Raw genomic sequence first — 13,466 nt, forward strand, 5'->3', positions numbered from 1 at the left:
GCCAAATGATTTAAGAAGCCTTGCCAGTGGGATGACGGAGAGATTGAAGAGAGTAGGGCTCAACTAAGAGCCCTGCAGCACCCCACATGACGGGCAGAACTGGTTGGAGGTAAATTCTCTCATAGCAACATGTTAAACTATTTCAGAGAAGAAGGATTTTAACAAGCTAAGAGCAAAATATCTAATTCCTAGCTTGGAGAGCCGGTAAACCATGATGTCATGATTGACCATGTTAAAGGCTGAGGAGAAGTCCAATAATATCAATGCAGCCTTTTCCCTCCATCTAGAATGGACCTGGACTCCTCTGATACGGCTATCAGCGCCATCTCAGTACTGCATGCACTTCTAAATCCATATTTTGTCGAATCCAACAGATTCTTAGTGTAAAGACATAAGTTCCGTGCTCAGAGCTTTTTCCGAGATCCTAGAAGAAAATGGTAGCCGAGAGATGGGCCTAAGCTACTCGGCTCTTGTGGATTGAGACTGGTTTTTTTTTGGGTTTTTTTAGCATTTCTGGGACAAGGTGTGCAATTTTAGGTGGACGGGGGTCTAATGGAGAGCCAGATTATATTTGGTAGGCTTAATTAAGCTTTAGAACTGCTCGATACTAAGAGGGGAAAACATGTCTAGAACAGGAGGTAAATGGGGCGTGTCACATTCGATCTGATAGGCGTGATTTGTATGTTGGTAACAAAGGTGTTGAAAACCTACTCTCCTTTTGTCTGGAAAAGATGGTCAGTGTATTGCGAAATGTCTGGCTAAAATTGTTGCGGATAGGCTCAGGCATCTTCACTAGGCTCTTTACTGTGCCGAATAACTCTTTGACAAAGTTGTTGGATTGTAAAATCTTGTTAGAGAAATTACCGTTTTTTTGCCTCCAAGATTAGCTTTTTATACTCTGCCATAGTTTGCCTATAGATCTCTCTGTCCTGAGGGTCATATAAATTAGATCTCCAACTTCGCTCTTTATGGAAAGAAGCATGGATTATGGGTGAATAAGCATGAAGGCGATACTAAAGCATAAGCAGACATTTTTATTGGGTTTTATATTTCAAACATTAAGTTCCTTAATTGACATTTTTTCCGCAGACTTTTGTTTTGTGATATCACATACACACAAGTTCTTAAATAAATATGCATTGTTTTGCCGTATATATAGTTTACAGAAAAAGATAACTCACCTTCCCGATTTAACCACTGCTTTCTTTGCCTATAGAGAAGTAGTTTGCTGTGGACATATGGCAAAAGAAACTTGATGCACCAGCTCTCTACTCCAAGCTTGTTTTCAACCAAAACTATAGGGCTGCGGTTGTACCTCGCTTCTGAGCATGGTATTAATCCAATTTCATCTCTTTAAAAAAAAATAATGAACAAAAATCAAGAACATATTATAAACGTTTCCATTAAGAGTTTGAAAATTAAATATAGACTATATAAGATAATACATTGAAATAGAAGAGCCAAACGTGTAAAGGAAGCTAATCTGTGACACTAATAAAATCAATAGGACTATTAAAAACATGAAGAAAGAATGGTTGTCCTGTTAAGCCTTTTTCGTATCTCATTGAATTCCTTGACTTCCTGCAGTTGCATAAAACTTCGCTCAAAACATCCAGGTACCCAGCACACTAAGCAAAATCAGAATCAAGACATTAATTAGCCAAATTAACAAAGAAGGCGCATCGAAGAACCTCACAATTCATCCAGCAGCAGTTCTAGTCAGTTAATTTGTCGTGTGACTGCTTCATCTGTACTCCTGCCCATGACATAGTGAATCAACACAAGAGTGATGCTCTAGCAAAAGAGATGATTGTAATCAGAGATCTGAAAATGAGAACGATATTTCACAATAGGGCAAGACCGGCATCTAACGCCAGGAAATAGAAAGTTTAAAATGGAGTAACATTTGGAAGACAAAGTCGATCAAAATGAAAATGGTGCGCTAGAAACCCATTTGCTGGGGACCCATCATGATCTATTGTTATAATATACCAATTAGGTTTGGCTGTAATTACAATTTAGCACAATTAAAATAAAAACAATTTAAGTACTTATATGCAGCACTCAAAATTATCCTTGATTGGTAAGGCTGAATGCATAGGAAAGAGAAAAAGAGTGAAAATTCTATCACTGACTTGATGGGACGGGTCAGAGCCTCCTACCAGGTTATGTCTGTCTTTATCTGAATCAATAAAGTTCAGATTTTTAATTTTCAATCATTTTTATCAAAAAGGTTAACAATAACTACAAAACTCAGTGGTTTTCAATTTAATCAAAATAATAAATGCAACTCCCTGCACTTTGGCTAACCACTCCTCTTCCCACTATATAGCCTTGGTATCTTGTATTATGCATCTATGTACCCAGTGCACAATTTAGTTCCTCAAAACCAGGTATAAATACCCAGCGAGGTTTGCGATCCAATATGTAGCTAGATGTGGAAATGTGCATAATGTGTGTGTCAATACTCTAAGTTCACTACACCATCTACAGCAAGTGTGTGGTCTCATGCTGTCACATCTATGTAGACAAACCCGGGTATACTGCCACCTATATAATATTTTAGTCTGCATTTCTTTCTCTTGAGCTTGGTGAGAAAGAGTATTTCGTCTCTGTAAAATAAGACTCCACCTTGTCTATTTCTGTGGTGACTGAATTTCTTCACTCATTATTTCCGGAAAGGCAGGCCCACAGATCCCTCTGGCTATGTTAAGATCTTGTAGGTGAGTGAGACTCTCCACAGCCATGCTTCAATCAAAGGGTGTTTGGGAGACAGCACCACCCCCAACCTTGGCTTGCCCCACCAATTGGAGGACTTGCAAGTAGCAGAAGCCCTCCTTCTCCCATAGGCCCAAATCTTTCTTAATTTGTGGGACGGATTTGATCTTCAGTGTGGAAGAGGTCCCCCACTTCCACACATCCCCCATGTCTCCAAGCTTCACAGGATTGGCTCTCCAATCTTGGAGATAAATTATAATTTCTCAATAATCCCCTTAAGAACGATAGATAGTAGGCACAACCCATTTCGACATTTAGTTCATACTTTGTGTGGTTTGCATCACAGGAGAGACAAAGACGCACTTTTATGTGGCGCCTAGGCAACCATGCATCTCCCATAGGACTCTTTCCAGAGTAAGATTTACACAGCACCATTCTTTTTTCCATTTAAGAGTGGGACCATTCCACCACAAATCGCAGGGTAATGCTTGGTATTATCTGAGCTGATGAGGTGATGTCCAAACCTGGCTCCCAGGGTTTACACATGACCACATGTCCACCCAAACAATGCTCCTTTTCTTTGCCATACACAGTTCAAAAACAAGTTGTGTACCTTTTGGATGCCTACTCATGGGATGTTAATTGAGAGTGTATAGAATAGATGGAGAATTCTGGTACTACTGTTATTCTCTGTGCGTCTTTCCTTCCCACCCAAGAGATATTATAGTTATGTCAATTGGAAAGGTCCATTTTAACTATGTATATTAGCCTTTCCATATTTTTGGTTAAAGTTTCTGGCAGAGTCCTATCGCCCAATTTCAAATATTTTCCAGAATCCACCAAAGGGGTTTTAATCTTTGGAGATCCTGTACTGTTATATTGGATGCCTTAATGATAAGTCCTTCTGAATCAGACGGTTTGACCCTGAAATCGCAGATAGCCTGGAATTATTGGAGTTTCAACATATGACATAACATGGATGTTTTTGGCTAGTGAAGGTAAGAATAATATTGCCCATGAATTGAAGCTATCCAGCCCTAATTTCACCCTTCGTATATCTGAGCTAGCTCTTATTCTTTTTATAAAGAGGGTCTCAAGGACCAAAGCAAACAAATGGTGGGGACAACGAATAGCCACGCCTCGTGCCCCTCCTTATAAGATCCATCTTTGAGGCTGCTACTGGCTATAACACATGCCTGTGGCATCCATAACTGTAAAAACATTCCCCTTAAAAACTGTACCTCCAAATACTGCCTTTCTTGGGGCATTCTCGAGAAATGTTCAATCCACCCTTTCAAATGCCTTCTGGTTATCTACTAACAGGAGAAAAGTCTCTCTGTTGTTCCTTTGGCCAATGTCCACAATGTGAAAATTCTTATTAATGCTAACGCCAGTCTCTCCATCATTTAAGATATTTGGCTGATTTAGATGTATCAACTCCGGTAGTATATTATTTACCCTCGCTGTTAGTACTTTTGAAAAAATTGCCATCCAAATTTATAGAGTACATAGGTCGAGGTGACTGGAAAATTTGGATTTTATCTTGTGTATGAGAGTTATGAAAGCCAAACGTATTGTTGGTGCAAGGGGTGACACTGGGAGGATTTAACTCATTAGTCTAAAGAATTCCTATAAACAGAGGGCCAACAAGCTTTTAAAACTCTGCTGAAACCGATCCAGGACCAATTCACTGGAGAGCCTAAGGCTCTAAAAGGCCCACAACATTTCATCCCCAGCAATAGATGACTAACCTCTACTGTCTAATCTTCAACTAAACCCGAGTCAGTTAGGTAATGTTCCCTATCTGCAGCTTTTGCTGTATTTGTAGTATACAGCCCTGTGAAAAAGAGATGGAAGCTAATGGCAGCACTTGCAAATGTATCATCCTTTATCCCTTTTATAGAAATATGAACTTGCTAAACTCATAATTTAGCAGCCAACCATCTACCTGCCTTACTACACTTGTTTCATCTAGAATTTATTCAGGTTCTAAAATAATAAACTGCATCCATCTCCAGGTTTTGCAGTTGTTCTCTTAAGGCCAGGACCTTACACAATGCCCACTGAGATTGTGTTGCTTTGTAAAAAGTCTCGCTTTGTAAAAAGTCTCTGCTCCTTATCTCACAATTTTGGCAGCAGCCTCGCTCCAGCTTTTTAAATCGCAATGGCTCTAATATAAGGTGTTCTCCCGCCACAGTTTGCAGATTGTCCATACCACACCCATACTTACTTTGATATTATTGTTACTTGCCAGGTATTCTTTAATGCACTTTTCTGTATTTGTGCGTACTACTGAGTTTTTCAGTAGTGTCTTGTTAAGCTTCCTGTGCCCGTTAATGTCTGAGAGACCTTCCCCCACCGATAAATAGTGGATGTGATCCAAGAGCATGACAGGTCCCTGTTCTACCTATTTGACCATAAGCAATAAATACTTGTCTATAAGTAAGTGATCGAACCTTGCGTACCTAGGATGTGCCCAAGAAAGGTGTTTAACACGGACATATGCATGTGTCAATGTCTCCACAAGTTCACCAATTCCCAGAACCTTTCCTCCTCTCATTTGATATGACTACTGTATCTATTCTTTAATTTATCTGCAGTTGCACACATAATCCAATTACAACCTCCCATTATTCTTGTAGACTCGATTCACTTATGTAAAATGTCCTTCACCTCCCTAAGGTACCTCTCCTGACTCAAAACAGGAACATATATGGCTGCTATTAATAGTGCTAATCTTCAACAGTGTGCCATTTAGCAGAAGCCACCTCTCCTCTTCATCCGAACGTGAAGCATGCACTTTAAAGCTTAGCTGTCTGGCTAGGAGTAAACCTACCCCACCATTCTCTTTGTTGCTATTTAGTAGTGTTGATCCAGAAACGTTCTAGACCTCGTGTGATCTGAACATATTCACGGTGAACTAGTACAAATGCCTTCTTGTATGTAGGAATTTGTACTAGTTCACCTAGAATACTAATTCGTTTGGCAGGGTTATTTAGACCCCAAACTGAATACATGGTTATATTTATCATTGGCTAGGATCCCTCTCTGATCCTTAAATAGCCAGTTTGGACAATGTTAACATCCCTTTTACTGCCCATATTCTGTCTGCAGTTTACGCAGCTGGAAAACATAAAAACTCAGGATCTCAAGGCCAGAAAGTATCTCGGCTCACCCCCTCCCCTAACCAACTGTATTTCCACAGCCATATAAAACATAATAGGTATAGGACCAGGCGCCCTCCCCACACCAATCCGATTCAACACTGGAGGCGGTAGCACAACTGTTAGCCATAACAGCCTCTACATTGATGGGGGGTGGGGGGAGACACTTCCTGATTCCTGTTGGATGCACTGCATAACACAAACTCAGCTTCATTTGCTCCAATGCCCACACGATTTCAGACATGGGCCAACGCACTGAGGCTGGCAGACACCCGAGGATTGCACCACCAAGCAGAAAGGCAATACTCATATTACTTCCACTCACTGTACCTCTTCCCAATTAGATTATGTCCCGATTCCTTCCTTGGACATCACGTGTCAAGCAGACGCGTATTCTCCCAAGGGAACTCTTAAACCACACCCCAGTTTTGCTGAAAGTGGGAGGTGGGCCGAAGGGGGAAAGAGGCAGAGGCGACTGAATGCCTGGTAGTTCAAAGAAGAGCTCCGAACTACAATTGCTGATTATTTTGAGCTCAGTGAGGGAACTGCCTCCTCACCAACTATGCTCTGGGAGGCATTCAAAACAGTCCTATGGTGGAGGGCTATATAGCAATGCCCACAGGAAAACTAAATGCAGGGAAAGTGAGCTACTAAGTCTTGAGAATGAGATCACCCAACTTGCAAACCTCCCCCGCAATGGACGTGCAACGCAGACCCAATTCGCTTTTAAGCAGAAGCTCCTGGATAAAGCTTGTCTTGGCTGGTTTCACTCTCAGGGGAGGATGCACGGGACTGGAGATAAAATGGGTAAACTGCTCTATTGGCTCGCAACTAAAAGCCTCCTAATCGGCTTGGTGGCCAAGTTGAGAACATTGAATGGAATTACATTTAGAGGGGCAGACAATCTGGCGAGGGTGTCTGCCTCAATGGGAACCTCCTTCCAACGAGCAAGACAATCCTTTTACCTGGGACCTGCCCCAGAGATCCCTCTCAGCGGCAGACAGCAGGGACCTAGACTTCTCAATCATGGCTGAAGAGATACAGCAAGTGATCTGGTCTATGCCCTCCGGGAATACCCCGTGCCTGAATAGGTCCCCCCTTAAGCTCTTAAAAAGATACTCCTCCATATTCATCCAACACCTTCTGGCACTGTACGAGGATGACTTTAAAATGAGGAGACTGCCCCGAGACCAATGCGGTGCAACAATCAATGTAATCCTTCAACCAGACAAGCCCCTAAATTGTCTGTCGTTATTGATGGCCACTAACTGTGCTGCCCAATAGTATTTCCTAATGTCCGGGAGTCCAGAGGGACGATTAATAATATAGCCGAGATATTGGGCGTGGCAGGTTATGAAGATCTGCACAAGGTTGCACAGCTGGCACTGAAACACCAGGCACAAGAATGTAAGGCTCGCGGGACTGTATTGTTCTGGTATGTTTTATATCTGTCCAAAACTAATAAAATGTGTTTTAAACAAAAGAAAAGTGCCTGACACATCCTTGTTAGCATCTAGCTGGAGTTTGTTTGATCATGTGGGCTGTCCTTCACCTACTGCAATGAGAAATTTGTATAAAGGAAGCACAAACTGTTCAAAATTTAGCATTACACGCTTCAACTGATCAGATGTCCTAGCGCTCGTCCCGTGAAATGGCAAATTGCGAGCAGAACTATTAGTGAACTAAGAGACAAGACATTTGTCATGTAAACCATGTAGTGGCCCAGATTAGTATGCAGCAACATTATACTATATTAAACACAATAGGTTTTTGTACAACTAGTATTCTCAACTCACATACTTGCAAGTGCTTTCATAACCGAAAATGAAGGAAAATTACTTTTGGTGAAATAAAATATTAGCATTAGGATCACACATTTTAAGCGGGGAAGACGTAATTTATCCAGGTTCTCATGTCACTTTCATTCCAGTGAATGGGTATTTGTCTTTACTTATGTTAAGACTTTAATTTTACCTCTTTGTGCATTTTTGTGGAAATATATATATATCTCTCGAGTACTCGATCCGAAGGTATTGGAGCGCTTTACATAAGCACAAGCTGCATGACACAAGGTCACATTCATAGTTTATAGGCACATGATGACTAACTCGTTTGCCCACAGTCACGGGTTGCTCAGGCAACGTTGAGACTTGTTTCCACAGTCAGCACTTTGGCCAAAACGCCACATTTCGGGTAGAGGGAAGGTAGCAGGCAGAAGCCACGTAAAAGATCGGCTCGGTATGAACGCGAGGTTCCAACGGGACCTCTAGGTAAGCCAGAGACAGGCTTCAGGCTCGAGTTTTCAGTGCTCGACCACCTTTATTACTGGTCAGTTATAATCGTAAAGACGCTCTTTGGGCCTCCACACAACACTATAATTCAACAATAATAAACGTGATCTCAACTAACCCGCTTCTCCCAGCCAGGTAATATAACAGAAGTATTCTCCCGCTGACAGGCACTGCAAACTAACCGTTACAAAATATTAACTTCTATAAAAATGCTCTGTTCACGTCTTAAGTCTGACTCAAAGGGGGTGGGTGATATGCTTCCTGAAGGTGTGCCATCCGTGCAAGTCTTATAAGGTGCTATTAAAGAAGAACACGAAAACTGTTGTGCTCGGCTGGACCTAAAAATACTACAACCCAGAACATTTCAGTAAGGGGTGTTAGACAGCTCCTCGTTCTGTGTACTTTGTGGGAATATTGTTCAAACGAGGTTCTGAAAGAAGGAACTAAAAGTAATATAAACCGGCGTCATGTGGGCTTATAATAATACACCGGTGTCCATTTCGCGCAGGTGTCACGGGGATTTTGGTTACTGAGCTGAGCTGCTCTGGGTTAGGCCCACGGCTCTCCATTTGGCCCCACCTCCCGCTCTCAGACGTAGCACTCACATGTTGGGGTTCTTGCTGAAGGCAGTGTTGATGTCCTTCACCACTCGCCGCACCAGCACATCCACCTCCTCCTTCCACTCCTCTGCCATCTTCCCAGTTCCCGCGAAGCTCTGCTAGGCAGGCACAACGGAGCCCGCGGGACACTAAACAGTAACATTACAAGGTACCCCTTGCCGCTGCAGTACCGCCTCCCAAACATTAGGCCGACATGGTGACCGCCATTTTAGAATGGATGGTGAATATACATTTTATAAGAGAGCGCCAGGCGTTAAAAGCACTTTCTAGCTCCCAAAAAGGGGGAATGCATCGTAACTTTTCTAAAATTATTATTTTTAAAAGATCCATACATGGAAAATATAACTAATAATTAAAACAACTTCCTAAAACATGAAATACAAATAAACTACGGTGTTCTTACCAAAATGAATCTTCTTTCTTATTTTCCATAACAGAAAAAATAATTGTTAGATCGAGCTGTTTCACTTTCAGAGCATAGTAGATACATCATTTCAAAATGAATGTCTAGATCACGGGCGTACTATCCTGTTCATGGTTTTAGCTGTGCTATCACAGCAGCCACTTCAGACTAAAGCAAAACCTTGAAGACACCCCGGGGGGACTGTTCGTCTGTTCTGCGAGACTATTTTTGCGTCCCCGGGGCACCTATGAAAATCGAAGTTTAGACGCTAATCTCGTTGATTTTCTAACGGCTTGTCTTGTTGACTTTCTCGTAAGCCACAGTCACGCCTTCTTTTCTGATCTCTCAGGAGGGCGTGCACGCTTGCTTCGAATGCTGGTACCCTAGCAGGCTACTAGGCGATCGTTTTCCTTTCATGTCACCACTAGAATCGAAATCAAAGTTAATTTGTGTTGAGTACTACACCTTACGTGGGAAGTTCTTTCTTTCCGGCGGCCCCAGTTTTATGTAACACATCCTTTACATTAATTTTCAAACTTATATAATTTATTGTACATGTTAAATGCATGTGTTGATGTAAAGCGCTTTGACACCCTGCATTGGGATGAGTAGGGCTATACAAGAAAGAATAGTGGCACTTAAATTATTTCAACGCCTCCTCAGGTGTAGTAATCTCTATATAAATGCAATTTGCTGTGTGTAAATACTGGGAAAGACCAACACATCTGACATTCTTACAGTGCATGCATATCCCCTACACAGGGACTGAACTAAGTAACAAGCATTTGCAATGCAATAGGTCTCGCATTTGCGAGAGTTTGATCTACTGGCATTGTAAATGACAATACCTATTATTTATGTGTTTTGAAAACCTGCAAGCGGTGCATAAATATGCACTTTGTACTTTTAGTCCTTGCTTACGAGAAGCAAGGCTTTCAGTAAAAGAGGCGCAGTTACTGCCAGCCTTGCTTCTCACAAGCGGCGATTATAAGTACAAAGTGCATGTTTACACACCTCTTGCAGGTTTTCAAAATGCATAAATAAAAGGCTTTGTCATTTACAATGTCAATAGCTCAAACTCTCTCAATTGCGAGACCTATTGCATTGCAAATGCTTGTTGATCTCTGAGACATGCAGCGCTTACAACTAGCTGAATTAAGCGCATGTTTAGAAGTTCCAAGACTTACTGGAAAAGCATTGTCATTGTCTGTGAATAAGTTTAAAGAAATCACATTGTGGATGTTAACCACATTGGCACTGCCACGTACCGTCAATCTTGCATTACCAAAGAACTCGTACTGCAAACACTGTCCTGTACCAAAATTAGACTGTAGGCTAAAATCTCCTGTGGATTAAAGCACCTTCTGCAAAATTAGATAGGTGCTCATCTAAGAACAGATAAGCTGTGATTCCATGGCTGTCTGAGACACACAGCTGGTTCACACTGGTATCAGTCTGTAATAGTGGGCCTTTGCAAAGCACACAAAACAAACGCAATTACCTTTCTCGGACTATACATTACGTGTTTCTGATACCTAGCCATATTGTTCTCAGATTTCTTTTTCAGTTTGGAAGGATGGAATTCCTAGTCTGCTGTGACCAGCTGCAGTGTGTGCTCAACCTGCTGAGCTGTTATAATTCCAGCTTACCATTGGCCCGTACGACCTTGGATCAACCCTGCATTCTTTGACCAAACCTACCTATCTCATGCCTTCGATCCTGATGACTCCAGGAATATTTTTTTGATTTCAAACTTGTTACGGTGGATTGCAATAAGTGATAGCCCCTTCATAGTACAACATATTTTGTTGGTGCATAATGGAAATAAAAACGTAGCCTTCACCAAGCACGTACTGCAATAAAAACACTATAAATAACAAATGACTGGTACCATTGCCAGACTTTAAAACTGTCTACTGACCTTGTAAGGATGAAAGGCAGTTTTGCACATGGCTAGCTTTCAGACGCATCCTTAGCAGGCTCCATAGATGTCTGCAACATTTTCATTAACCACTAAGCTACGTTACCACCTAAACTGCTAAGAGCTGGTTTCACATAAATATAGTCTACTCAATGGCAACACTGTTTTGTAAACTTAGTTAGGAATGTCTTCGTATAATGCAAATTATTTAGTGTCATTTTGGTTTTAGTGATGCGTAAAGTCTGCTTAAATTACCATGTCAACATAAAATATTATGTATGTATATTGATATACGCGCAGCCTTGATTTTCCCCCGGAATCGATTGTTCTAAGTAGCGCCTCCCCACAGTTTTCTGACCTCTTCACAGCACAGTAGCCTGTTTTGATTTGAAGGCAAATGTTATGTTTTCTACTGTGTTTTACTAGAGAGTACACTTGAATATCCCATTAAATGTCTGACTGTTTATTAGCGCCAGTCGAGGCTGCCATTGTATGGGACTGGCATGGTTATGTTTTGGGTAAGTTTGAGCCTGTTAAAGATTAACTGTGATGCATGGATCGGTACAGGCACAGAGCCCGTATATTGGTGAGCTGGTACAAGCCACACTGAAAAGCAGAAGGCTGAAAGGAGATGGCCTCACATGGTGTACAGCTAAGGAAGCCGACAGGTGTCAGGTTCCAGCAGGGAAAAATGTTCTGTGCGTTCTTGTATTTTCCCTTTATAACATTTTCGCAGGAAAAGGGCAGTGTGGCTGGAATCAGAAAGAGTGTGGCTAGTATGAGACAGACCCGCGCACTTTAAATAACATGATACTAGAACCAAGAAGTAAGGTTATGATTGACAGCAAAGTGATGGGCATGTTTTCGATACTGAGAGTTGAATATGATATAGTCTGAAATCCGACAACGGGTCAGGTGATATACAATGTCTAATTTACAGCGTGCAATGACGTCAATACTATCGAGGGAGTAAGTTGACATATACGTCTTCCATGTATAGGAGCAAATTAATCTTCCCGTGCCCACCATAAAATGCTCATGAAAAGCGCCACGTTGATAATTAGGTGCCGGTGCTCAGCATCGGAAACCACGGTCTTAAATTAAGCACTGGCGAGCATAGGCTTACATTAAATGAGTTCCATAATAAACAATACAGCAAATACCGAAACAAAAAATGGTCCGACGCCTACCAAAAATTACGCAAAAGAATTGGCTTGCAGTATAAAATATGAAAAAATATTTACATTTACCGGCGTAAAACAAGATATTTTGTATTAATCTCCCCTGATACAGTATGCAAATGTTCTATTTTATATTAGTGCAAACCGAGGAACACAGCAATTAAAGCGGCTGTCCTAAGAGCAGACATCGACTGGAGTATGTGAGTGTGTGAGACGCCTGTTTCAAGAAGGCAGGAGAAGCTTCCGCAGCCGACCATTCCTCTGAACAGGAACACTGAGCATGTCAGCTGCTTTGGCAACACTGAATCTCCCGCCTGCTACCCATCGGACCCCCTACAACGACGTCCTCTGTGACGTAGAGAGATGTAGACCACCTCCAAAACATAAACAACGCCCTGTTGAGTCCACCGTCAGCAAAAGAGATGCCGTGCAAGTGCACATCTCCTGTCCGGGCAGGTGCGGCAAACAGGAGACAAGGAGGGAACAGACATGCCTCCCTTCCAATCAAAAGCAAGGATTTTTCACGCGCGCCAATGAGAAGCATGGGTGGAGCTTCCACCCCGCTTCCAAAGCAAAACCGACGACAATAGTCTCGCAAGCGAGCAGCACATGCGCTGCGTCGCTAGGCGAGACCTAAAAAGCTGCGTCTCTTAAGTATGTGTGAAGTGCTAACAAGGTGTGAGCCTTTGTTTCCCCTCCGCTTCATTTCCATCAGGTGTGAGGCTTCTGACTGCTCCCAGCCAAGAGACTCGAACAAAAGGAGGCCTGTTGACCCTCAAATTCAGCCTTTGTTATGGGCCCAGCAGGAGTCTTCAATAAGAAAGCCCGGTCCCCGCCTGCACGTTGTTGCTTGTTGCAGATGGAAATCAGCCAACATGCAGACGCTGCTGAAAGTGTCCCAGTGTTTGGAAATTACACCGGGACGAGTTCAGCACATTATTCAGTGGGGCCCAAATTCTTGGCAGGGTGGACGGCTTTCACCCTGTAAAAATAGTGGGTGTACCTCCAGACTCGTGCCTTGGAAACAAGCATTTTTTTTTGTTGCAGATTTTATATAGCGTGGACTCGACCCCAAGGTATTGGTGCACTTTACATGTATTGACGGGAGGAGTGGGTTTTGACCACAGGTATTTTCGCATCTATTGTATCGCTCAAAGCTATGAATTGT

General features: G+C 42.2%; 1 protein-coding gene across 1 annotated transcript in view; it reads right to left on the bottom strand.

The window, feature by feature from the left end:
• PTAR1 (protein prenyltransferase alpha subunit repeat containing 1) overlaps positions 1–8,976 on the bottom strand; it is a 195,134-nt gene extending 186,158 nt beyond the window's left edge. The window contains exons 1-2 of the mRNA XM_085633012.1: positions 8,779–8,976; positions 1,182–1,351 (exon numbers count right to left, since the gene is read on the bottom strand). Coding sequence (XP_085489138.1) covers positions 1,182–1,351; positions 8,779–8,867 — 259 coding nt within the window. The 5' untranslated portion in view covers positions 8,868–8,976. The remainder of the gene's footprint in view (positions 1–1,181; positions 1,352–8,778) is intronic.
• Positions 8,977–13,466: the final 4,490 nt, after the last annotated feature.

The sequence above is a fragment of the Triturus cristatus genome, chromosome 2_1 (assembly GCF_964204655.1).
Source record: "Triturus cristatus chromosome 2_1, aTriCri1.1, whole genome shotgun sequence".
NCBI classification, from domain to species: Eukaryota; Metazoa; Chordata; class Amphibia; order Caudata; family Salamandridae; genus Triturus; species Triturus cristatus.